General features: G+C 39.6%; 1 protein-coding gene across 1 annotated transcript; it reads left to right on the forward strand.

The window, feature by feature from the left end:
* On the forward strand, positions 1-27,094 carry DNAJC3 (DnaJ heat shock protein family (Hsp40) member C3). The gene is made up of 12 exons (XM_059493721.1): positions 1-220; positions 6,030-6,140; positions 9,084-9,208; positions 10,210-10,284; positions 15,867-16,019; positions 17,307-17,488; positions 19,429-19,548; positions 21,333-21,438; positions 21,534-21,654; positions 25,396-25,528; positions 26,276-26,424; positions 26,853-27,094. Exons 1-12 carry the CDS (start codon positions 139-141, stop codon positions 27,008-27,010), a joined length of 1,515 nt encoding a protein of 504 aa, XP_059349704.1. The 5' UTR covers positions 1-138; the 3' UTR covers positions 27,011-27,094.
* The last annotated feature ends 751 nt before the right edge of the window (positions 27,095-27,845 follow it).

Raw genomic sequence — 27,845 nt, forward strand, 5'->3', positions numbered from 1 at the left:
GCCAGGCAGGGGCGGGCGCGCGCGGCGCGGCCAATCAGCGTCGCCCACGACCCTGCCCGGAGGAGCTGGAGCCGCCGCTCGGTTGGGCCCGGCCCGGAGCCGCCACTGTCGGGACCGGGGGCGGCGACGGAGGAGGAGATGGTGTCCCCCGCTGCCTCTGCCGGGCGCTTGGGCTCCGCGCTGCCCTTCCTGCTCGTGCTCCTCGACCTGCAGTACCAGGGTGAGCCGGGCCGGGGTCCCTGTGGGGCTGCGTTGCGAGGGGGGCTGTGCCGTGGCGAGTCGGGGTCGGGCCCTCGGCCGCGGTGGCGGGGGCTGGTCTCCCTTCCTCCGTCCCTCTTGCCGGGGCTACGCGGTGTCCGCCATGGCGGCGGGGCGCACACCCCACACCCCCCCGCCGGCTCCCCGGGCCCGTGTCGTCTTGAGGGGGGGCATATTTCGGGCAGGGGTGTGAGGAGGGAGGTACGGCGCTGCCAGCTCTTCGCTCGGGGCTGTGCCGAGGGGTGCGGAACGAGGGCACGGCCGCTGCCGTGACCTGCTGGGGTTAGTGGGAGATCTTGGGGGCGGCTCGCTGTGTGTGCGCTGCCCGGCCTGCTCCCGGACGGGCTGGGGCTGCCGCCCGCCACTGCCAGGCCTCGGGTGCCCTGGTGTCCTCGAGTGCAGCTGGGTGACAGCAGTGGCCTTCTGTGCTAGTCGTGAATGTCCCACTCCCGTGTGGATTTCGTGTAGTTCCGAAGTTCAAAGGCTTTTCCAGTTGCCCTTCTCAGCCGCAGCCAGTGTTAGAACCACACTTAGAGCTTCGCTGAGGCTTTTGATGGTTGCGTTGAATTGGTTCTGTTTTTGTTTTGTTGTTATGGTTTCTGTTGGTTTTTTGTTGGTTTTGTTTCTTTTTTTTTCACCTCTCACCATTAATATTTAAAGTTCAGCTTATCTGTGCTTTGTGTAGCTTATTTACTTTCATAGTATCCTGCCAGCAACACCTGTGTAGCCAGACTTCTATTCACAGGCTGCTGTTAAGTTTCTAACTGCTGTAGAATGGTGCTTACAGTCAGGGTTTCACCTGAGGGACATTCTTTACCTGCCAGTGGCAGATGGAAGTAGAACTGAAGCTGTCAGTAGTCAGAAAAAGGCTATGGGCTTAAGGAAGATATAGGTTAACATTAATAAAAATTCAGTTGATACACTAAATTAAATAGTTCAGCTGGTCTGGTGGCAACAGGAACATACTGTGGGAAAGACACCCTGCATTAGACCACGCACTGTGGTGTCAAGTTGCCTTTTTTTTTTTAATATGCATTCTAGTGCATTAGAAGACAAATAGTAACTTTTGTCAGAGTATACGGTTTTCCCCCCCCTTAGAATGTGGTGCTCCTGCTGAGGATTCTTAATTTAGAGCTGCCAACCTATTTCAAGTGTGTGGTTTAATGGCTATTTGGGCTTAGCACATTTCCTGATTTGGGAGACATTGTCTTCAGTTAATAAAGATGTAGAGTACAGTAATAAATTGAGAAATGGTAGTACTGGATCTCAATTACTGAATTCACTAACTTCTTAGTTCAGGAGTTAATTTTTCAGAATGTGTAGAGAATTTTTTGTGGGAGTTATGTTATTTAAGTATCTAGATATTTTTACCCTCACATATATTACTGGTATTTGAGCTCAAAAGGTGCTCATAGTCACATTTAAATTTGTATCTTGATGTCTTGATAATAGAAGTCTGCCTTTTGTCATCTGATTCATGAATCTGGAAGAGTCATTCTGTATTAATTTTGTATCTCACAGTTGATGGCAAGGAATACTATTTATATCTGGCTGGTAAATACACTTAGTAAAAACGTTTTTGATTCCTCCTCTTCACCTCAATTTGTGATGAATTTGGCTCAGATCCTCTTTTGGGAAGATTCATTCTTCACTGCTGTTTGTCCACACTAATCACAACAAAAAGAGGTGGCTGAGGAGGAATAAAGGAGTGTTGTTCATTTCCCCCCTCTCCTTCCTAGTAGCAGGAGAAAGGAAATGTAATATGGGGAAGAGTAAATGGGCTCTGAGTATACAGAGCCTAGTTAGTTACTGGCAGACCACAAGCATTAAGTGTTTATTTTTCTCCCCTCACCTTTTTTCCCCCTAAGTTTGGGAGCTTTTTTGTGCTTTATTTTCTTGGCCCCAAATACAAAGGCTACTCGAGGGTGGGGCTTTTCTTGTCTGCCGGTCTTTGCTGTGTTTACCAACTTCCTTTGCAAACGGAGGGAGTGAAAACTTGATGGGTGGAAGTTGCGCACATCTCTACTGTATGCTCTGAGGCTCCTTGTAAACCTCAGAAATGTCGCTTCTGAAACTCTTGGTGCTTGTTTGTATCTTACTCAGTTCAGTGTAATTCTTGAAAATCATGTTAGCAAATGCACCTAAAGCAAAAACCAAACTGTTGAAAAACAACAGCGAACTTGAGATTTGGGGTCATTCTGATAACAAAAATGTTGCAAAAGCAGACTCTCCTGACAAGATAAGGCAATCATTAAGTTCCTCTATGGGGAAAAATAAAGGTTTAGATGAATGCAGTTAGGATTAATGACATGAATGCTGCTGCTTTATCGTTGAAACAACCACCTTTGGTACACAGCAGGAACTAATTCTGTTTATTTTCATAATCTTGTTACTCAGCTTGGGAACAAGATTTAGGAAAAAGTAGATGGAAATTCTACAGGGGGAATACAGGAATGTGTAGACAAATGCAACATTTTTAAACTGTGCTCAGGTTGCAGGGCTTTCTTGAGTTCTTTGCAGTGTGGATGGGACTGATTATACAGGGATATGATTCAAGTTTGTAGACTTAGGTGCCTACATATTAGCACCAATTACCCTAATAAAACAAAAATCCTGCCAGGAAGTTACAATTTATTTGAAGTGAGTGTATTTAACTGGAAAAACAGGTTAGCTGCACCTGCTTGTCTTCCCTGCACCTTCTGGTTGTTGTTCCTTGAAAATTGTCAGGGCTAGTACCAATTATATGGAAATAGTCTGGGGGTTTGTGTTTGTTTGGTTTCTTTGTGTTGTTTTGGCTTTTTTTTCTTTTTTTTTTTTTTTTTTTTTTTTGACTCTTAGACTCTTGCCCCAGACTTGCAAGGACTCCAGGCTCTGAATTTATTCAGAATATTTGACTTGATTTAACAGCTCATGTGCGTGGTTGTTTGAGGCCCAGGGTGAATATTTAACACTTAGGCAGTCTTTAGCAATTATATGCAAATTAAAATACATGGAAGTTTTTAAAAATTTTAAGCTTGCATATCTCTTGTGTAAATTTAGTTTCTTGGTGGAGCATGCAGAGCTTCTTGAACTGGGCCGGTAGTATCCAGCTCACCAGTGTGTATCTGCTGTAAGGAGCTCTGTGGGGTGGGGGTTTGATGTTTTTTTTGCTCCAGCTGAACTTTACTTCTTAGGCTCATTCCCAGAGCAAAGAGTGCATAGGTACCCAAACAGGTTGCAGAGAATTTGAGTCCTTGGACTCCTGTGCTTCTGTTATCAATTTTCAGATGTCTACTGTGGGCTGCTTTATTTAGAGCAATTGTTTGCCTATAGCCAGAAGATGAATAAGCATAGATTTCTGTGAATAAACAGCTCAAGCATTGGGTCAGTGCAGAGTGTTCCTGAGAAGTTACGGTAAATGTCACTTTTCATTGTGGTTAGGCTGATGATGCAGATTCATGCACCTGGAGATTCATGCACCAGTTTAGGATGTTCAGCAGCTTGCAGAGCTGAGGTTTAATGTATAGTTTAATGTATTTTACAGGGAATCTAGAGGACTTCACAATTTGCTTCTTTATTTATCCATGTTGCTCCTGCTTTTGTTACTTGTTTGCTATCAGTGGGCACCTTTCTCATTTGTTTGAGAAATTGTCTTCATTATTTTCAAGGAAAAAGATGGCTCTTCCACCTAAAGTATTATGTAACTGTAAAACTGTACTGTACACAACATGTTTGGAAGACACTAAATTGTGTAGGTACATCTTAATGTGGCAAAATGTGTTCTTGGAGCTATCCTGATGTGACTGAATGTAAAACAAGGATGCTTGAGACTGTGGGAATTGAATGCCATATTTGGGTAGATGGAAAGTTCATCAAAGAGCAATTTATAGCCCAATTCTAGGCTACCACTCCCAGCTGACAAGTTTTGAAAGATTTCAGGTATTTGTGTGTGGGGAAACAAGAGGGACGAAACTTAAGAGTTTTTAGTTGGTATTAGGTCATGTTAAATACTTCAGTCTGTTTATAGTTTTATACCTGCTTTACTGCTAGCATACTTCCAAAGCCAGGGGATTTTTTGGTGAGGCTTTTTTTTCAGTTCTTAGTTTTTTTATTGTTTCATGTACTTGCTTTGTCATTTTAAAGGACACTGGACTACTTGATGATTGGAGCTTTAAACTAGTGAAGGGAAATGGTCAAGCAAGAATGTCCTTTTTTGCTGCAAATTCGACACACAAAATGGGAATACATTTTTATATGCCTAGGATTGAGGTTAAAATGAATCATTTAATAAGATCCTCAAATAATCATTACTGATCATGTAGGCAGTTTTAACTCCATCTACTTAAACAAAAAGTATTCACTGGAAATTTGGGACTTCATGAAGTAATTTCCATTAATTAAAAAAAAATTTGCTTTCTGTCATTGTTCTAAAACAAATAATTGAGTTGAGCCCTTGAATCCAGCGTGCTGACTTATTGTCAGTCTTTTAGCAGATAGAACTTTCTCTAGCGGATGTAGAGGGGATTTTGTTCATTTTAGTAGAGACAGCTCAAGGATTTTCTTGTAATGTGGAATTAAAAGAATTATGAGCTGTATCATGGTGTAGAAAGGAAAAAATAAATTAAGGTCCCAGGTGTTGAGAGCTCCTACATCTAAAGTCGTGATGATTTGGTGGTAAGAAATTGCTGTTTGTTCATTACAAATACATTGTGGTTTAACCACCTTTCATTGTGAGAAGTTTGAATATACTTTCCTTCAATCAGTTGTACTGTAACATTTTTATTTGGATTCTAAAAAACAACTCTGGAATGCTGCTGCATTTTTATATTTAAAGTGCCTATCTGAATCAGCTTAGTGCAAAACCTGAGTGAAATAAGTTATAATCATTGGGTTTTAATATAATGTGCTTATCCAGGATTTCAATATGTTGCCTTGCTTAAATCTAGGCATAGGGTATCCTCTTAATAAATGAATTTTTTTTCTAGTGTGACAGTTTTTTAATAGTCATAAGCTGGTGGGTAATTTGTAGTGGAATTCTGCCCTGATCTGAAGACTGCAGGAAGCAGGACAAAGGGAAAAGCTGTTGCTGAGTTGATGTACGTACAGCATGTACCTGCACTTGGCTGCTCATTTCTTCTCAATAGCCTTTCCCTGTTGGCTGAGCAGCAGCAATTTATTAGCTTTAAACTCAAACTGGCACTTCAAAGACTTACCACTTTACTATGGTTTTCATGCTACTGGTTAAAGGAAAAAGGATTGAGAATTTTAATTGTTTGTCTAAACTTGCAGTCCTGGAGAAGTTTGCCCTGGAAATTATAAAGATGAGACAAGTGTAGTAGATGAGAAGCCAATCTCTAATAGCCAAACAGTTCTCAGTTAAGTATGAAGTTACCATCGGGGTCATGAATTTTAACTTAGAGCCTGTGTGTGTTTGCTGCATGTGTGTTACGAGTCCTTTCCAGATCCTTCTGAAATTGACAATCAGAGTATGTTACTGAATGTGTGGGTGTGTATTTGGTGCCTTGTCACAGTGGGGTGCAAAGCAATGTCTTTTGTGCTTTGACACATCCTAATTGGGACATGCTGTGAGGTTATTAGACTGCAGGGTGCTTTACAGAATCTCAGAATCCCTTAGGTTGGAAAAGACCTCTGAGATTACCTGAAGTGCAGGAGCATGTGACTTCTGCCTCTGTCAATAATGGTTTGTTCCATGTATTGTATTATCACTGTATGTGTTTGCTGTAATCAAAAACTGTTCATTCAGAACCTTCATCTTTTTGTTTTTCTTTAAGGAGCTGAGTGTGGAATAAATGCAGAAGTAGAAAAACAACTTGAAATGGGGAAGAAGTTATTGGCTGCTGGGCAGCTGGCAGATGCTTTGTCTCACTTTCATGCGGCTATAGGTATGTATCTCAGGGAGGTGACTCTTGTACTGAAGTACCTTTGGGTGGCTTCTTCCCACTGTTTGCTTCATGAAATATCCTGCTTTCTTGCAAATTGCATTCCATGAATCACAGAATTGGGGATATCTTTATACAGCAGTTTGGACAGAAGCCAGCGGAGATGCAGTAGAATATTTATGCTTTGGTTTTGATAAAAGAAAACTGTTAAATTAACTACACGATACATAAACACTTCAGTCACTGTTGTTCTAGAAGCTAGCTGCATGAAAGGAATTATAATTGACTCTGATATTATTTGATGAGGTATTCCCTGTCTGTCTAATCCCATCAAGATCAGGTTTCATCTTTATGATGTTTTTCAAAGTATGAGTATGTCTTTGAAAGGCTGACTTTATCCATGCTTTCTCCTATCCAGTGCTGTAAAAAATTCAGTGTTTAAAATAGTCTCTCTCTCTTCTTATTTTTTCTTAATTAAATCTTAAAGTAGGTGGTATCTCAGTGAAACTGATGCTGCAAGTTTGAGATACTGAGTTGGCTGTGGAGAGCAAAATTGTCCCTCTTTTGTAGTCAGATAGTCAGTTTGTTCTTGTTTGGTATTCTGCATTTTCAGCAAACTGAGAAGTTAAATGTTTGCTTTTAAGAATTTTAAAGCAACTTAGCTGATTAAAATCCTTTAATTGAAGCATAGAGACAGCACCAGTAAAAAGCAGTGTCCATTAACACTACAGTTTCTTAATTGCATGGTACTGTTTTAAGTTGTTGGACTTTGTTATAACGTGTACAAGTGCATTTTTTTTCTCCGTGAAAAGAATATTGCTAAGATGTTATACATTGATGAGTTGTACTGTTGATACTTTTTAATTTATGCCTTGGTTTAATAGTGAGATGTAAAGGAAACATGGGTTTCTTCTGAGTTATTAATATTTTCTTTGCATTCTCCAAGATCAACTTCCCTTATATAGAGAGAATGGAGGAGGCAACTTCCTTTTTTTTCTGTTATGGAAGTTTCTTGTTCCACCTAGATGCAGTCTGTTACTCCTTGGGTTCGTATGTCACTGCCAAAGCGTTTCTGTGGGGTCAGTGCACAGTTAGTGCTACAGCCTGATTTTTTCCTTTATAACTGGTTGGCAAACTTGGACTTGGATTGATGAGGAGACCAGTTCAGTGTGTGGCTGTGCAGGTCCTGGTGGTGTTGTAGAGGCAGCAGTGCTGTGAGGTGCCTGCATGGGTGAAACCCACTGCTTTGCCAGTTGTGCCAGAGCAGCTTGTAGAAATATGGCATGACCACCTCATTTGTGACCTTTATGGGATTCTTATTTGGATGCTGGTTTTAGCCTGATTGCCTCATTTTTATCAGCCTTCTTTGGATTTTGCCTTTTTGAAAAGATTTTAAGCATGGTTTGCCAACTGTGCTTGTGAGGAGGTAAGAATTCTTTCCTGGCTGTACTGCGTCATTGTAGACTGTGAGGTAAATAGATTTTTCTGTCTTGCCTCAGCCAGTCTATTTTTGGTTTTTTTTGCAAACATCTGAAATAGATGAGAACTGCTGTCCATATTGCCTCTCCTCAGTTAAATTTTCAACTCTTTCTTCCATCCCAGCTTATGCCTTCTGTCTGGGTGTCAATTGCTGGTCATTACTGTTGCTGGAGTGCTGAGGCAAAACTATGTGTCAGAAAATCATCTGGTGCTGGAATGTGCTTTCTATGTTAGCTTTTTCCTACCTTTCATCCTTTGTGTATTAATCAAGTTCCTTAATTTCAGGTGTCAATTTGTACCTAGCCTTCACCTTTAGGACTCAGTGCTGCCTTTTTTTAAGTATTAACAGTTTAATTATTAGGTATTAACAGTTTAATTTATTTGATGTTTAATGCTGACATACAAAGAGGCATACAGCATGGCAGTGCCTATTAAATTTCAGCTCTGGAGATTAGCATCTTCACAACCAAGGTACTGTAGAGGAAGAGTGCAGATAGCTTCTTCTTGGTAATGGAGGTGACCAGCTATGAAACTTTGTTGATGATCATAAGATTTTTGGTGGTGCTATTTCTTCCATTTATTTTGAAGTTCAACCTCAAATGATATGAGGAGGAAAAATACTACTTCTGTTCCTCAGATATGGATGTTCTTGTCTGCAAATTCTGGATTGATTTTTATGTTTTTAATAGTATAGTAAAAGGTTTTCTGTATTCAACATTGGGTTACTTTTCCTTGAGAGCCCACAGTACCTGTCACCTGTTTCTGTGAAATAGTGCATACAGAAGAATAATAAGAATACTATTTTTGTTTTCAGAGACTGATGTTAGCCTCTTGTACAGGAGTATGTGCTAGCTTGGAGAGTGTTCGAATTGCTGGATCTTGGAATTTTGACCAGGAGACAGCATGGAATGTGTGGGCCCTGAAGTTAGCCTTCATGTTGATTGTGTGTGTTTGCTGGTGAGAGGGAGTGTTGGTACCCACTTTATTACTAAGGAAAGAAGTTGCTGATATTTCAATGAATGATATAAGGAGTTAGTGTCTGTGTTGACATTGCACTAACATATTAGTAATTTTGGGAGTATTTGCATGTATCCAATATGGTGATCAGCACCTGGGCTGGAAAATGATACATTAATGTGCTTTCAAATGTAGGCCTGCAGCTGGAGGTAAAGCATTAGTACCTAGAGGCTGTTCTCCCATATAAAGCTGAAGAACACATGCATATTTGACCCTCACTCTCAATGATTTGGCATTTACAGTATTTGTGTAATCTTTATTGTTAAATAATTAAACTGCATAGAAAATACTTCTTGCATAATGTTGCAAATTTTATGTCTTATTAATGTATACCATTGTTTCCAGGGGCTTAAAAGTCAGGTGATTTATTTTTAGTCATTACAGTTCCATTGTACCAGAAATTTCAGTAGCTTTGAGATAGTATTCTGATTACTGTTTGTTCATTTGCAGAGGGAGACTCTGAGAACTACATTGCTTATTACAGAAGAGCCACAGTGTACTTAGCCATGGGCAAATCTAAAGCAGCAATTCGTGATTTAAGTAAAGTGGTTGAATTAAAGCAGGACTTCACATCAGTAAGTATTACTGGAACTGAAGATTGTTCAAGTGTAAAAAAAAACTGCTTCAAAGAAGGTTTAGATTTTTTTTCAGACTTTACTCAACAGGAATAGAGAATACATTATCCTCAGAGGGCTTTAAAGTGGGTCAAATAATAGCAATGGTCTATGTGCCTTAATTTGCAACAATGTTGAGTACAGTCTAGACAGTTATTTGAACAACTACTAGTTTAACTAAGTTCATGGATTTATATTAAACATTTCTCTCACTTGTGGTCATTCTGTTCACCAAGGCTTTGCCATTTGGGACAAGAAAGCACACAGGTGCCTCTGGGGTTTTTTTGTCTTTATCTGTGTTAGATTTGAGGTGTCTGTTCTCCACAGTAACTGTTCTAATCTTATTGCATTCCTGTGTGACTATTGCAAGCTTAGATCTGCTTACCCCTTTCTCCATTCTATGTACTATATGTGAAGACTGCCTTGCTGGTTGGAAACTGATGCTGAAGTCCTCTCCAACTGATTCTCTTGCCTCTTTTTTGTGGGCAGTGGTATGTCCTGTATAGTTGACAACAAATGAGCAAATGTTAAAGTCACTGTTGTATGAAAATATTCATATTAGAAATCAAAATCTTCTAAATCACTGACTTTTTTTTTTTACATAGCTTCTATTATTCTGAGAGTTTAATTAAATAATTAAATGTGTGAATTGTTTATTATTTGTGCTATTTAATATGTAAGCAGTTATAATCAGGAAAGTGGTGTAAAGTCCCATTCACTTTGATTTGTGAAACTTCTTACATGAGTTCTTTTCATAAAAATTGTCTGCTTTTTGTCCCTCAGTTCTGGTGCGGAGCAGTCCTTTGCCATTGAAGAGGCCTTATAAGAACATTATTAAATCAAAAAGACAAAGAATGGGTGTCTTGATCCCTGTTTCAGCTTGTTAGCTATACTAAAATGAAACTTGTGTTCATACTTTGCTCAATTCCCATTTGTAAATAAAAAGTTATGTTTCCTTTCAGGCAAGATTACAAAGAGGACACTTATTACTTAAGCAAGGAAAATTTGATGAAGCAGAGGATGACTTTAAAAATGTGGTAAGTTGGAGACCAGTGTGGAGCTACATCACTGCTTTTTAAGACTGACTTCTGAGCCAAGGTCACATCTGAACTCTGATGCTCTATAGAGTATGTGCTATTTAGGCCTGAGTTTGTCTTTCTGTACTTCGCAGGCATAGTAGCTAAGCAACCTTTGTATGAATAAATGACCAGTGAAGTTGCAGTATAGTGATGCAGATGAAATGGAGTGTTGTCTGAAACAAAGGAGCACTTTGGAAAGTCTTTCTTGTGTGTGCCTGATAGTTCATGATCTCTGCTTACTGGTAGCTGAAGGGAGCAGCTTACATTCAGAAAATAGTGATGTAGTTGAACTCTGGTTTACAGCACCGTATTGAGGTCTCCTGGGGAAGTCACTAGGGGCATCATGGATCAACCTTTGCAGGTTCCTGTCTCTTGTTACCTGTTGCAAAAGAATTGTTGACTGTTAGTTTAGCCACTGAGCAGTTAAATCAGTACATTTCAGTGGCATCCCTCTGTCTCCTAATCTGCAGAGTTCTCCATGTTTGTGCATATCTGACAGTACTTTCTCTTCATGATCAGGAATTGTGCAGCTGCCAGCTACAAGTAGTTGGATATTACCCACCTAAAACTCACTTGGGCTGTTTTTAGTTTTGATGGGTATTTTGTGTATTTCAGCCCTATACTGCAAAGCTAAACTGATCTAACCCCAGAAAAAAAAGCTCTCAATGAATGTGAATCTAGATTTCCTCTCTATTGCACAAAATTCAGGTAAATATGAGTATACATAAGATACATTCTTCATTCTTGCTTGCTCTTCAAGAGTTGCTAGTTTGAACAGCTGGTGTGTCCCTTTAGCGAAAATAAGAAGAATTTGCAAAGTAACAGATGCTGTCTTGTTGGCTGTCTCTGAAGAGACTGATGAAAAAAGAAGTTGTGTGGTCCAGATTGCAGCTGTTTAATGGAAATCTTACTACGAAGTGTGGATGACAAAACTGGAGTGGTTGTTCTGTATGTTCTGCAGGACAGCTATGAGGAGTGGCTCTTGCAGGTAGGAATGCACCAGGCAGTTCTTGTGTCTGTAGCAGAGCTCCAGCAGCTCTGCTTATTCTCACGTTCATGTAGCAATAGCACCTCTGGCTGCTTCTTCGTCAGTGAGTTCCTTAGGAGTGTGTGGTCTGAGAGCAGCGTAGCCCTGCTGTCTGCAAAGGTGGGCGAGAGTCGTTCAGCTCGGATTAACTGAGGACACAGCTGCTGCAGTAACAGTTATGCAGTGGCAGGATTGATTGGGAGTCTGTGTGCGTCTCTTGGCAGTTACTGTTTCTTGAAGTATTGCTTAATGCTGCATATGGAATTGTTTCTCCAGTCAACGGTAAAATTTCTTTTCCTATTGCCAAACCTGCTGCAAAAATTTTATTTGCTGCTTTTGGCCAGTCAAATAGTTACAATACTCAATCAGGCTTTAAGTCTGAAGTAGAACAGAGTTTCTTCCCAGAAGCTAATTTAGGAAACGAGCATATTAGTTCTTAATCTGACTTCTATTTTCCTTTGTTCTATGAACAACATTGTCTATATACTTAGAGTGGTCTGTTTTGAAGAGCGTAATTTTCAATATACAAAAGTTAAGTACAATATATTCAAGCAAAATGAGTAAATACTAAAGTAGTAATTTGCAATAGGTTAAATTGTTCGTGTGTGGAGTGGGCTAAATTGTGCTACATACCTTGAAATCTTTAAGTAAAATACCTATTTCTTTGAGGGGTTTTCCTTGTTTTCTAAATCTTGCAGATTTCTCATTCCTTCTCTTGTAGTCATGTTCCTTGAAAAAAGGTTTCAATAATTTAGGAGATGCAGTCATTTTTGAGGGAGAGAAGGCAAGAAAAATTCAGCCCATCTAAATGGAGGGAAGGATGACAGGTAAACTTTCGCAGCTTGTCAGACCAGTGGCTTTGTGTAGAACTTACAAAAACGTTATAACTATTCATATAAAACAATAAACCTGTCCTTTAATGTGGAAAGAAAATTCATATATTCAAATTATTTCTATATAATTTCATAGTATCAGGAGAAGGTTTCATGGTGAGCACCCTAAATATCTTTAAGTGATTGATTGTTGAGCAGTTTGTCTGTATATTCCTGCCCTCTCTGGCATATTGGCACTGACTGCCTTGTGAGGCAGTGCTAGTGTGAGAGCAGGCAGTGGAAATGCCTAGCTGCAAAGGATACAGTATTCCTTTTTGGGAGCTGAGCCTCTTGAGATTCAGCCTTCATGTGTTATTTTTAGCTATCTTTTTTTTTTGTGCTCTGTACTTTCCTGTTGGCTGAAATTAATCACGAGGTTTGGCTAGAGGGTGTGATTCAGACCTATGCCTTCATATTAAGCAATACTACATTTCTAGAAACCTCTCCTTTTGACCTACAGATGAATCAAGCTGATTAAATGTTTTACATGGGTCAGGTTTTCCACATGAAACAAGGAGTAAGCAGAATTCCTGTGGTGATTTTACAAAGTTGTTGCTCATGCTGTATGAATAGTAATTATTTCTCTGCTACAACTTTGGTTTAGTGTTCATATGCTTTAATATCAAGTTCTTTCTGTTTCGGCTAGTGGTTTCTGATTAACAGAAGCCAGCAGGACAGATCTGAGGGTGCATCAACATTCATGTCCAGGGCCTCGAGCCATGAAAGCCCTGGAATGTTTATTTTACCTGAAAGCATGTGATTTTGACTGAAAACAAAAGGGATATTGGCATGCTTTCATTGATGGAAGGCCTTCTGGAAAAGTGACAAAAGCAATGCAAATCCTGGCAGCCCTGTGTATGTGCCTTTCAGTGTTGTCAGTGACTCTGCTTATGTTCCAGAGGAAATGCTCATAAAAGCATTTGAGTTGGTGAATTCTACAGAAGGTACAGAATTAGAGCACTTTCCTCCTTGTCTATTGGAAAGTGAGGAAAGGATGAAATTGGTATATTTCTTTCAAATTGTAGTCTCTTTTAAGACCAGCTGTAACACAGTGCAATTTATTGCAATAAATCCTGTAAATGGAGGTGTCCTAAATAGACAGTTCAGTCTGCCTTGGAAGAGCAAACACTTCAAGGCTCGACACTGAAGGCACCGCTTCTATTTCCACTAGGTGTCAGCCAAGACTAAGAGACTGAGCTCTGTACATCTGCAAATTGCTTTCTCATCTAAACCCTTGCTTATTGCAAAGTACATTGGGCAACAGCTTTCCATGGTTAGTTGGTATGTGTAATGGTGCTGTTTTGGATGTAGCGGGGAGAGGCCATCTTATGGCACTGTAAGTTAATCAAATTGGGTTAAGTTGCTAGGCAGTCTAGTTGGCTGTTTGAGGCTCTCTTAACCCCATCTGAGATATTAAATATAACATTAGATATTTCTAAATACATTCCTCTATGCTACAGTGATCATCTGTAGCTTCCGAGCTAAAGAATAAAAGGTATTTAAATATTTCCTTGGTTTTTTTTTTCATCTGTCTGACATTTTAGCTGTGTTACCTGATATGTTACCAGTGCAGGGCTTTCATCTGTGCCCTGTCCTTGAGTGCATGGATGTCTTGCTCTTAGATACCACAAACCATGGAGGTTCCCTCAGTTCCCTTCAGTATGTTTTTCACAAAGGAATGAGCTGGCTTCTTTTTGCTTTAGTTAATGTTACTGATTTAAACATCACAGTGTTACTTATTTTGGAGCTTATGAGTGTGTATTTTCATCGTACTGTAGCACACACTCAATGACTTTTGTTTGAATGATACCTTGAGAAATTTCCCTGTCTTTAACTGGACGTGTTGTGCTACCTAAAATTACCTAGGATGATTGACTAAATGGTCTTGGTTACTGTTGGACTTGTCTCCATGATTGTAACATTGCTTTTCATATTGCACTGACATTTTCTCCAAATACATTACAAGGAACATGCCGTGAGTCTAAGGAGTGTGGTGTTGGAGGTTTTTATGGAAGTGTAAGGCTTATCCATACCAAAGGCTCTTCATTTTTAAGGAGGAAATGCTGAGAAATTAAGGAAGAAATCAAACAAGTCTGCTGGAACTAAGGAGTTCAGAACTTCAGAGAGTTTTGTAGACTTGGTATTTTTTGAAATTACAGGAGTAGAAATTTGCCTCTGCTACAGGCTCCAGATTTTAGGGAGAGAGTGGATGCACAGCATCAAGGACTTGTCGGCAGAGTTCTAACGAGAAGAAAAGCTTTGTGAGGCTTACATTGGGAATCTTACAAAGAAAGAAAAATCTTTGATCACATTCCTCTCCTCTTGCTGAAGGACAACATAGGGAATAAAGGAGAATTTTCAGGTCTAGGTACAACTTGACTTTTGCCAGGTGAAATAAAAAATTGCATAGGGCTCAAGATTTTTAAAGAGGAATTGAAGACAAAGTGTGGGACTTGTGCATGATTTTGGTGTAGCATTTAGGCTCTTTCCTTTCATATACTCTAGTGGTAGAAGCAGGGGAAATTCTGGTCAAGGACATCTGAGGGCTGAAGTTGAATTATGTTAGAGACATAAGAACAAAATACATGTCTTTCAAGATCTTACTGGTGAGAAAAAGAGAAGTGGGCACTTCAAGATAAATGAGGAAAGAAAAAAGTACTGGATGTCTTTGAGTGACTTCAGCTCACATTCTATGTATAGAATGCAAGATAATACAAGTTTTTACTTAAAAGCAAACAAAAAAAAAGTCATGCTGATTTGTCCCTTTTAAATTTTGAAAGTCATTCTGATCAGCAGCAAGTGTGAAGTCAGTGCTTCTTTCAAGCTACAGTAATGCTACAAATTCCCTGGCTTTGCAAAGGAATGGCTGAGATAGTCTCTGGCCACGTGTATCTTCCTGGGTGATAGTAAAGTTGCCTGAAAGATATTTTTAAACTTTTTCTTTGAAAGGATAAACCTGCCTAAATGAAAGAGGCAAGTACAATGTAATGATTTCCACTTGCTCAGAGAGAGGGGTTAAGAGAAATGAGAGTCCTTGTAGACAAAATGTTAGACTTGTTTAAAACTACGTAAGAAACAGAATGCATGACTGCCCAGCTGAGTCTTTTCCCTGGTTGTAGCCTCTTAACTTTCTGCTGCAGCCACTTATTGTGAGGAAAATGTAAGAAAGAAACACAACTTCACAGTAACAACTGTCTGGAACATGTTTCATTTTTTTCTGCTATGAAGTAATAAATATGTATAGTGCTTAAAGGGAGAGATGCAATTAGGCCACGTGATTACACTGTCTGTTGCTGCTGAGGAGTGCATCATTTAACAGCTGATAGCAAAAGTGAATTAATTAGGTTACAAAGAGGTCCACAACGTCCAGCAGGTGATGGGGGACAGTGACTGTTGTGTTTGATGTGTCCAGTGATGATTGATCAGGCATGAAGAACTGGTTTTCTCTGACTTCTGACATCTTGCATTGAATCTCAAAATGTTTCTTTCTTCTGAAGTTCAGAGGTAGAAATGCTTCCTGTGGAGTTTGGGAACTCACTTTATTCTCAGATTTAGGCAGTTCTCCATGATATGATTATTTATGGAACTGAAAGAGATCCTTGAATAAGCATTTGAGTCTCTCTCCTTGTTCATGTTTGCAGCTCAAATCCAATCCTAGCAATAATGAGGAAAAAGAAGCCCAGATGCAGCTGACAAAATCTGATGAGCTGCAGCGCCTACATTCACAGGCATTATCTGCCTACAAGCAAGAGGATTATGGAGCTGCTATTTCTCTTCTTGATGAAATCTTGGCAGTAAGTGTTAAGTCAAATGGTACTGTGAAAGTAAGAGCTTCTGACATCTTTGTTTCTGTTTAATAGTTTCTTTACTGATGTGAAAATAACTTTGGTGTAACCAGTTTAGTTTTGCTGAGCACTATGGGTCTGTAATAGTGTTGGAGAGAGGAGAGGGCTGAGCACTAGCTGCAGAAGAAGTCATAGTCTATCTTATAGGTACTTCAGTTAAACTTCAATTACAGATAACTTTATTGATAATACTTTCCTGTTTTTCTACAATTTGTTATTCTTGGGGAAGCTGGGAAGAAGTTTTTCTGAAATCAATGAAGTTTTGCCAAGTATAGAAGTTACAGGGTTTTTTTAATCTGGATTTTTAATTGTATATATGCAGATAGTTTTAGTCTTGAGAAAATGAAGTAAAAAAGATTAAAAAGAAACCCACAAAGTTAAAAATGTAGATAGCTAGCTGAATTTTCATCTTGTTCCTTAGGTAGCTGTATTAGTTGAATCTTAATTGGTGTAAATAGCCTAATAGTACAAGTGTAAAGAACTTAATCATGTGGGCATTTTGTGTGTCATATAGAAATGTACTAAAAGACAGTTAACTGCTATGACTCTGCACATACAAATTAGTGCTGTCGACTTGGAGTTTACAGCCTTGGAGCTTTTGGTGATGAAACTGCAACAGTGCAGGAATTGGTTTATGGGGAGGTAGCGTGGAAAAGCAGGAAAGCCTCCTCTAAGAAGATCATTTCCAACAACTTGTAAGACTTAGACAGATTTAATTCCCTAAGTCAAATTTTGATAGGCAGTTCCTCATGAGTAATTAGTTTTGCCTTACTGTGACAATTTTACCTCTCTTTATTCTTAAAATCCAGATATTAAGGTCAAACTTGGTGGAGCTGCATCTTACCCACAGGCTTCTTCCTGGAGAACAACCGACAGCTTGGTCCTTGCTGTTCATTACCTCTATTCTTTTGGGAAGATACAATAATTTATGATTCTGATATCCTTTCCTGGAGGCTCAACAGACTGTCCTAGTTTAAGCAATGCCAGTAGATTTAATTCATCTCTCTGCATGAGTTCATTGCATCATTTACAAAATTTTCAGGCCTTTGTTTTTCTATTTGGGCAGGTGCATCACAGCATCCACCAGGAAGCAGAGATGCTAATTTCATGAGCTCTGCATGCAGCTTGAACCTTATGCTGTTGCAGTTGGCAAAGTGAAATTAAATGGGAGTTTTCTTTTGGGGAGCAAAAGAAGTGTTATGGACCAAAACCAAGCTTTAATTTTGATTTCTCAAGGTTTGTGTTTGGGATGCAGAGCTACGGGAACTTCGAGCAGAGTGTTACATAAAGGAAGGGGAACCAAGCAAAGCCATTAGTGACTTGAAAGCTGCTGCCAAATTAAAGAATGATAATACTGAAGCCTTCTATAAAATCAGCAAAATATATTATCAGCTGGGGGACCATGAATTATCTCTCAGGTAATTTTACTATTTGCTCTAATCATTATAATTGAGACAGAAAATATAATTATATAGGTAATGATGAATCACAAAGTATCTCTTGTGTGAGGTTTGGATGGAGAATCAGCTGTGGTCTAGATCTGATAAAGGGAGTTCCATTCTAGAAACTAAGGATTGGCAGTGAAGAAACCCATGTTTGTTCTTGGCAAGACCAGCCATCAATGGTTCCAGGAACCTTGTTTCCTTAAACAGAAGCCAGAGTCCCTCTCCATCAGAGTTGCTTACAAGTGCTGTTTTCATTGTTTTTCTCCTAGAAGGAAATGCTTTTCTAAATTTCCTGTAGTGGAATTTTTCTTTTAACCTTTAACCTCTGTTAAATTTAAGGTGCAAACAGAAGATGTCTATGTTATGTTACAAGCTTAAGAATAAATAAAAAGTACAGGAGCATCCAAGTATGAAGAGCTTGGGGTGCAGAGCTGTTTGCCTCTCATTCCTGCAGACAGTCCTGGATGACTTTTTGATAATGCCCTGTCCTTTTATTCATACTGAGTCAAATTTGAGGTCTTATTCCCATATGTCCCTTGTCAATCTGGCAGATAACTGCCCTTGCCCAGTCTGGACTGTTCAGTTTGTGCTCTGTGCCTAGCTGCACAAATGATGGAATTCTTCCTATTGCACAGAAGTGGTTTCTGTGCCAATCATAGTTTCTCATGTGCTGCCTTCATCTCCAGAATCCTTCCAATATTATTTCTGCCACAGAGTCACTTCAATAAGGTGAAGAGAACGGAAAAAGCCTGTGTTTCTTTCCTGGCAGATGGAAACTGCATGTGATTATACTTGCAAAAGTTTGTTTTATAGCTGGCCAAAAGTAAACATGAAATTAAATGATTTGCATTAGGCATTCCCTTTCCAGAGACTACTTAATCTTGTGAGCTCATAGGTCACTTCTGTGATGACTTTTGGGAGGTGGCTGTCACTTTGCACAGTGATTTCATGGGTAGGTGGTATTTAAAAGCACAATCGAGGGCACTGTTGAAGAGCAGAATGGAATCAGAAAGAAAGGGATAAGCCTCTTTCCTTTATTCTTATCTGATACCAGTAATTTTTGCATCATGAGATATGCTGAGATAGAGTTCTGTGGCTCTTGAACTTGCAGGGTGCTATCTGTTGTCCTTCCCTTAGTTTCTTTCTCTTAAAGGCCTAATTATATTCAAATTGTAAGATATTTTTGTCTGTGCTTAGGAACAAAATAGGATTTTGTAATCTCTTCCTGAAATTGACAGCACACATAGTGGTTGTGCTGTGATGACTCTGTGGGATCCGTAACATTTATTCCTTCGTATGACTGCATTCTGGAGGCTTTTGGGGTTTTTTTTTTAGACTTTGGTTTATTTTGACACACATTTTCACTAATCAGAGTCTGATTAAACATTCTTCACGGTGAAACATCAGCCTCAGGCTTGGCTGAGATTCCATCAAGGAGGGTTGTGCCTTAGTTGAGCTTTCTATTTCAAGTGACACAAAATACACTTGAATGTAGGAATTTTGTAATGTATCTGAGTTACAATTGATGGTAATTTTCCTATCTATTCATCTGATAACTGCTGAATATAATTGCTTTCACAGAGTGCCTTTTTCTTCAAAGGTACTCTTCAGCTCTTTAGTCAGTTGTTTATGTAGCATTTAATCTTTTGTGTGTTTGACAATACAAAAGAATTAAAATCAAATCCAGATAAGTATCCCTGTATGTTTTGGAAGACTCTTTTTGGTCTTACTTTATATTAATATTTGAGTGAAGGGAGAGATCTGTGGAAGAACTCAAGTTGTATTCTGAACAGTTTATAAATGCTGCATTATGTCTCCTGGTAAAATTTTATAGTATGTGGTGACCTAGGTGTGTTGTTTTGTTTTGTTTTGTTTTTTTTTTTTTCCACTTCTCCTTACCTCCCTGTGAAAAGTGAGGTCCGGGAGTGTCTGAAACTGGACCAAGACCACAAGCAATGCTTCTCTCTCTATAAGCAAGTAAAGAAACTCAATAAGCAGATTGAGTCAGCAGAGGAATTCATCAGAGAAGGCAGGTAAGTATTCACTGCTATATAAAGGAAAAAAAAATAGAAAAATCCCACAATTGAGGCACCAACTTACTGATTGAGGAGCTGATTAAAGTGATGCTTTTTGCATGTGTCAGTTGAAGTGGGTACTGAGCAGAGCTCTCAAATTACAATTAAAATAAATATTGACTTGCATAGCAACTATTCTATTCTGATTCCTTCTGATGCCACTGTGTCCCTTTTGCATACTTAACTTCTTTCTGCAGCAGGTAGTAAGACAAACATAGGGATGGGAGTTTTCAGCTCTCATATATTATTACTCAGCACTGATGGGAACCCCACCTGAGCACTGGGCTCCCCAGTGCAGGAGAGATGAAACTACTGATCAAGTCCAGTGAAGTTCCACTAAGATTGGAGGCGAGGAGCATCTCTCTTCTGCAGGGCAAGGCTGGGGAGGCTGAGAGTGTTTGCCCTGAGACTTCTCTGCTGCAGGGTGATTTCATCAATGTACCTGAAGGGAGGGTGCAAAGAGGGCAGAGCCAGGCTCTGCTCGGTGGTGTTCTGTGATGGGATCAGGCCTGTGGGTGCAAACTGAAACATGAAATTCCCTTGAAAGAATAAGATATGCTTTTTACACTGCCTCATTTCCACTGGTGCAGGTTGTCCAGGGGGGTTATGGAGTCTCCCCACTTGAGAGTTATACAAAAGCATTTTGGACACAGTTGTAGGCAGATTTCTGGAGGTGGCCCTGTGTGGGCAGTGGGGTTAGATGAGAAGATTTCTAAGAGTTCCTTCCAACTTCAGCTATTCTCTGATGGAAGGACCATATCTTAAGACTAAAACCACTTAGTAACTCTGCAGTGCCTTGATGGCAGAAGTGGTTCTGACTGATAAGCTTTTTTTCTTTCATGCACCCTGTTCAATGATAGGTAGTGCCTCCATATTCTTGTAGTTCTTGCTTTACTTCAATTTTGTGTTCCCAAGCACATGACGTCCAGCTGTAAGGACCCTGAACAAATCATTAGATATTGTCAAGGTGGCTTTTTTAAATGAAGCACATCAGGAGTGTGAATAAGCAGAACTGATGCCAGTTTTATTAAGCCAGAATTTGGACTCTTTTCGCTTTTTTAATACAGCATCAGCGAAGTTTTGGGGAGTCTGAGAGCTTGCATTTCTCTAACTTGTAGCAACCTGTGAATTCAGTCTCACTCTTGTATTTTTAGGCAGATGTTCTAATCTGTTTCTCACTCAAGTCATGTAACTTTAGCATTTTGAGGCCTTCACAGCAAAATAACACTTGACTGTGTGACTTGTGAAAAGAAAAGGAGAAAACATCTGCCTGATTAAAACTGGCATAAGGAGCTTTTTTGTACCTCTGTGAATAGGTACCTTTTGTAGTGTGCAGATAGTGTGGACTCTTACTGTGAGCACAGAACTGAGTCCATCTCAGGTATCAGTGGGGGAGGTGCTTATTTTGAAGTGGAGTGTCATGTTGGACAGGAGGCAAGTCTGGAGACCCTTGGCTGTGCATTGTGAAGGATTGCTGTTGTTACCTTGTGCATAAGCCTGAGCAGGCCTAGTGCCTGCTCTTCTGTCTCTCAGCACAGAGAAGGGAATGGGAATGTAATTCTTGAAGTGCCTGCAAGTTTTCTTTGCACTGTTGTTTCACACCTCAACTTTAAGGCTATTGAATGGAAGGTCCTTTGGTAGAAGGATGGGAGAATCTGTGGATTTTAAGAATTTTTAAATAAAACACAACACCCTGAGATAGTGATTACATTTCATGATATTACGTTTTATGGTTTAAACAGGTATGAAGATGCTATCAGTAAATATGAGTCTGTAATGAAAACTGAACCAGAAGTCCCAGTTTATTCTACTCGTGCCAAAGAAAGGATCTGTCACTGCTTATCAAAGGTAATTCTGCTTATCTCCCTCTAAATGTCTTCAAGACAAACATGAAGCAAAACTTCCACAACTACATGAGTTTGGTTTTACTTTTGTCTTTCTAGAATCAGCAGGCTACAGAAGCCATCAAACTTTGTTCAGAAGTTCTGCAGCTGGAGCCGACCAATGTGAATGCCCTGAAAGACAGAGCAGAAGCTTATTTGCTAGAAGACATGTATGAAGAAGGTACACTTTTATGCCATTGGCACATGCTTAATGTATATGTTTAAAATGTAGTCAGCGTTTCAAAGGCTTTTTTCTAACATGCACTTTGATTCTACACCATGTTATCCTTAATTAGACCTGGTAGTTGCAGATTTACAAAACTACTTGGTGGTAATTTTGCCTTGATTAGTGTAAGTGGAATGTACTTGTTTTATCTACAGCAGAGTTGTCTTTACAACAGTGGACTGTGTTCAGGATGTTTTATGAGACTGTGCAGATTACTCAACTCAGAGACATTTTCTATAATCAGCAATGTCAGAGAATTGCATTTAGGTAAAAGGTAATTAGAGTTAGGGTAATGTAAATCCATTTTAGGAGCTCCATTTTCATGTCTTGAGATGGCAGCATGAAATAATACTGTTCTCTTCCCTAGCATGTGCTGAGGGCAGAGGAAGGTAACAGCCATTGCTTCTCCTTCCATGGATCTCTGTAGTCTTGCTCAGAGAGTAAATTGATTCTATTCCCGAGGCTGCATTTTCCATATGGAGTTTCTGTACAATGCATCCTCTTACATGGAGTGATAGAAATGACCTCTAAGATTATCAAGTCCAGCCATTAACCCAGCGCTGCCAAGTGCACCACTAAACCATGGTGTCTCCAAGTGCCATATCTGCATCACTTTTCAATACTTCCAGGGAGTGTGACTCAAACTGTAGCGTTTGGGAAGAAAGAAAAGTTTTTTAACACGGTTCTGCACAAATGCAGCCAGCCAGCCTGGTCTTGTGCCTCCCTGTTACAGGATATAAGGAAACAGAGCACATACCTGGGGTCTGGGAGAGCATATTTCCTGTGCTGGTGCATGCTGGGCTTGGCCTAGCCTGGTTCCAAGTGAAGAACCATGCTGGAGCAGAACTGTGCTTCTCCAGATTGTGTAACATCTCCTGTGCCTTCCCCCTGCCCTTGACAGCAGCGAGGTGGATGTAGTTATACTCTGCCTTCCAGCAGAGCCTCCATCAACAGCATTGCAGCCCATTACTGTTCATGTGCCTGGAGGTGTCTTCATTTATCTTTTGATGGCTGGTTTCTCTTTGCCATAGAGAACACCAGAGCAATTAAAATTGTACTCTCATATTTAAAGGGGCAAAATGATTCTCATTCTTCCCTCAAAAATATTTTCAAGCTGGAGGCACCTAATTTCCTGTTAAAGGTAGGAAATTTCAAAGTGCTTGTAATTCAGAACTTTGAAGGTGATTATTGTTAAGTGTTCAAGATGCGGTTCACTTTGTATAGCTGTGTTCATGAGATGGTTTTAATTACTTCATAATCACACGGGATCCAGGGCTTGTCTACGGAGACAGATGTTTAATGACTCCATTTCTGGCATACCTCGTAAGTACAGGAGTCTTATCTATCTAGAGCACAAGTTTTGTCAAAAAAGGAAAAAACCTGCCTTGCTGTTTCAAAATTGGTCAAAACATACTAATTTTTGTGTTTTCTTTTTTTCCCCTCCCTACTCTACTACTGTAGAGGCTTCAGTAAGAGCATAAAGTGGTTTTGTTATTTCTGTAACAGTCTTGGTATGGATGTAGGTTGTCAGCAGTTACTCATATTTGATGGGAAATTGGCCATCAGTCCACATACAGAATTAATCTGTCACCGTTTGAAAAACTCAGGCAAGATACCAAAGCCAGCAAAGTTGTTTAGAGATACAATATCATTACCTTTTGAGAGATCATGAAGATTCTTGTATTGAAATAATGAGAGTTAGATTTGACTGAAGTATTTAAACTGAAAGTGACATTGGGAAATAGTTGTTCCTTTTGTGTCATGGAGCAGGATGAAAGGAAGTTTCCTGAAATAGCAGGCCAGTAAGAAGCAGCAGTGTCTCTTCTGTTTGCTTGTGAGGTACTACTGCTTTTAGAAATAGTGACTCAAAAGAATTGATTAAATATCTCATTTGACATACCAGGAATTAGTAATAAGTCTCCTGGCTTTATAGCAAACTTCTTGTGGTCATGAAGTTGCCATCCTTTTCCACCTGCTTCCAACTTTCACCCCTCAGATGGAGACAGCAATTAGCTCTCTGGAAGAGGAAAATCCCTACACTGAAGTATACCATCAAAATTAAAGAGGGAAAGGCCGACGTGTACTTGCAGAATGTGCTGGATGCATTCCCTCTGCAGTGTGCAGCACTGAAACACCTTCCCCTGTGCTTAATGCTTGCAGTCCTTAAATAAGGGAGTTGATTAAGAAAAAAAGAAGAGGAATCTAATACTGTCATGGCAGGTAGTTGACCCCTGAGCAGGTTTCCCACCATGGTGATGTGGTCCTCAGTGAGGCTGAGCAATCTAAGCTGCATTTGGCAGGATGTTCTCCTAGCCCCTCCTAGTATTACCTGAAGCAGATGAAGTTCAGTGGGGCTTAACATTATTGGTGTAATAAAGCAGCATTATGAAATCTCTGCATTTTCACTGCTTTTATTAGTTTTGATAGCATATATTCAGCACAGATATTAGTGCACACTCCTGTTTTTTTTTTTTTTAATGACTGGACAAATTATTAAAAATGCAAGTAGAAACCAGAATGCTTTAAGCAGCAAAGGCAATGTCCTATGATGTGAAAATAAATAGAAATTTCGTTTGATTTGTAGTAGCCTAGGAAATTGTTTGGGCTCTGGCAATACTTTTTGGAGGGTTTTTTTTTTCAGTAACTGAAACTAGATTGCAGTGGTATCAGATGTCTGGGTAATACAAATTCATTAGCACTTCCTGCTGTCTTGCTCAGAAACAGTGAAAAACAAATGTAACACCTGCTGAGAAATAGCATCTGCTTGGAAATAACCTGATGCAAGTACTTTGTCTAACTTGAGAAACTTAAGAGACTTGGATCTGCGAATGAGAGCTTGAGGATTATTGCAACAGTGAAAGAAGAGCAGTCTTATTAAAGACTTCAACTTGCTTCCCTTGATAAATTTTGAAATTAAAGAATATATCTACTTGGTGTCTTAAGAACTTGCAATAATACTAGAATTTACTTAAAGAAGTGTAGACCTCAAATTTCTTAAAAATTGTCGTCTCTTCCCTTCGTTCCTGAGAAATGAAACTCTTGAAATAAAAGTGAGAGCATGCCTTTGGGAAAAAACCTCTAAAATATAACTTTGCATATTATGCATGCAGAGGTGTAAAAAGCCAATATTTGCCTTTTGCTAACAATATGAACTTACTGGTAGTCTGAAATCTGTCTTTATAGTCACTAAAGAGGAAGAGACTTTCTATTGTGTTGATTGAGTGCAGAGTGGGGGAGAAGAATGAGTATTCATTTAAGGACTCTGGTTAATTCATCCCTCAGTTGAACAACAATGTGGGACTAATGTGCAGTGAGCTTTTCAAGTACTAATTGCTGAATCTTTCTTCTTGGTTTCTGTGTCTTCATCCCAGTCCAGGATATGCATTATGTTCATCCTTGTGGCTGTAGTAATGTCCAGAGAATGTTGTGACCTACATTGGTACCCTCCCTTCATTTCCCACAAGTGTGATGAACCTAAAGAAAGAAAATTACCTAATTCATTTGTGAAAGTGAATTTCCTCTATTACATTATTTTCTAATTTAAGAAAAAGTCCCAAAACATGTAATGTTGAAACTAAAGTTTTGCTGTTTCTGTATGGTAATGACATAGCTTCAGTTTTTTTGAGTGGCTGAATTCTTTAACTGGAAGTTTGTAGAGTAGTGAAACCTTTTTTCATTGACTTTTTTTTATAAAAGCTATTAAAGACTATGAGACTGCTCAAGCCAATAGTGAAAATGACCAACAGATTCGGGAAGGGCTGGAACGTGCCCAGAGAATGCTGAAGCAATCACAGAAGAGGGATTATTATAAAATCCTGGGAGTAAAAAGGTGAGATACTAATTCCAGAGATGATGTCAAAGGTGGTTATTTAAACCAGTACTTCTAGGGCTGATCACTTGAATTTGTTCTGCTGAGTGTTAATTTTTGTTCTGTATCTTGCTATCTTCACTCTTCGGCCGAACTAATTTTTAATCTTCAGCTTGTAAAGTGGCATTTGTTTACAATTACTTTAGAAAGAATGGAAAAACAGCAAGAAGAGAGGAAATAAATTCTTTGGGAAGAAATTCTTAGTATAGATGACCCTGAGTCATATGGATGAGTTGGGGAAGAAATGAAGACTGGCAACAATTACTAAAAGTAACAAAAATTGTGGTAGATAGTGTGATAGATTTGGAAGGACTGACTGAACAACTTCCCTTGCTAATGAGGAGCAAGCAAAGTTCTGAACTAGTATTGGTCGTCCTTCTGATTGGGAGCTAATTTGATCTGCTTTTTATCATTCATCTGATGGCAAATTCCTCAGACTGAGAACTATATTCTGCAGTTGCTGGCAGTAGCATCTTTCCAAGAGAAGTATATGGGTGGTGAAGGAGAGAGTGAGGAATCTTTGCTTAAGGTTGCAGCTTGATTCCTTTGTTTTGTGTAAAGAGTCCTCAATGCCACTTGCAGAAGGTTAACAGCACCTCATAACATTCCTGATGGCCTTAATTGGTGTCTCAGTGTTTATTTTAAACTTCATTAGTGTGGCATTTGGGCAGTCAGAAAATGAAGTTATCTGTAATTTTATCCATCTAGAAATGCTCGAAAGCAAGAAATCATAAAAGCTTACAGAAAGCTGGCATCCCAGTGGCACCCTGATAACTTCCAGAGTGAGGAAGAAAAAAAGAAAGCAGAGAAGAAATTCATCGATATCGCAGCTGCTAAAGAAGTCCTCACTGACCCAGGTAATGATGCAGTGGCTTCTTATTTTAGTTACTTGTTTTACATCAAGGTCTAAATAAACGTGTAGGTCATAACAAGCAATTCAGCTTCTCTTTTTCCCTTCCTGCCCTTACCCATCTTGAGAAAGCAGTACACTAATACTTGTATCCAGTCTGTTGTGGGAAGTCAGATGTAATCTGTACTTATTGTGATTCAGTGACTTTTGTTAAAAGTCAGAAATTATATTTTGAAGGCGTCTTCTAGGGATAACGTCTTATAGAGATGTCTAGGATTGACCAACTCTGGATATACTTATGTCAAGGATGTGTGTGTCTCCTTCTGCTTTGAGTGCTATTGCAAACTGCATTTAGATTATAACAGCAGCTGAAGTACTCTGGGGAAGCTCTGTTATTACTGTGCCATGATTCCACCTGGGTTTTGTTTCCTCCAGAAATGAGGCGGAAGTTTGATGCGGGAGAGGACCCATTGGATGCGGAGAGTCAGCAGGGCGGCAACAACCCGTTCCACCGGAGCTGGAACACGTGGCAAGGATTCAACCCCTTTGGTTCTGGAGGAGGACCATTTACATTCAAATTTCACTTCAGTTAGAGCCAAGACTGTTTCTGGGTGGCTGCTGCTGTTTTTTACTTAATTCATTGAAAAATAAAAAGTCTCTCAGTTCAAGACCCAAAATCTTAATTTCTATAATGTTGTCCTTAACCCAGAGTCTTACTGCACTAGAAGAAAGCTCCTTTTTTCTTTTGTTGGGTTTGGTTTGTGATGAGCTTGACAAGCTCACACTGATGGGGGTTGTGCTGCCTATGTATTTGCTGTGGGTATGCAGGACATGTTTATTCCTACGGATGGAAAAAACAGTAAGATGCTACTTAGGACAACACTTTAAATTTAGAATTCAAGTATATGCTTAAAGATAAAAATGCATGTAAATATTTTTGTGGATTGGGGCCTAATAAACATGGCAAGGGTAGTTACAGTAGTCTCTACGTTAACAAACTGTTGGTTGTGCTCAGCAGAATGATCCATCTCCCAGTATTTTTCAGAGGAAACCTAAGTGGCCACCTGCTGGATTGGTGATGGCAGTGCCAGGGGTGGGGAAGAGGCTGTGCACTGAACCAGTCCCAACAATCGCTCTGGACAAAGAGTGCTTGGGGGTAACTGTAGCTGAAATACTGCTCGCTTTGTGGTTCACTAACCTGAAATTAATTGGGGTGACTTCCTTGGTGAATTGTCAGCAGTGAGGTGGGACTTGGGGGAAAGACTTGATTTTCAGAACACTTTTTTTCTTTATGTGATTTTTGGGTGTTTGTTTAGGTATGATTTTTGAGTAGTTTGCACTTCACCAAAATATCTGCTTCAAATTTGAGCGGAAAATTTGATGTGACATTTTCCTGACTCTGCAGCAATTTGTTGGTTCTGTACATAA

The sequence above is a fragment of the Ammospiza nelsoni genome, chromosome 2, assembly GCF_027579445.1.
Source record: "Ammospiza nelsoni isolate bAmmNel1 chromosome 2, bAmmNel1.pri, whole genome shotgun sequence".
Taxonomy (NCBI): Eukaryota; Metazoa; Chordata; class Aves; order Passeriformes; family Passerellidae; genus Ammospiza; species Ammospiza nelsoni.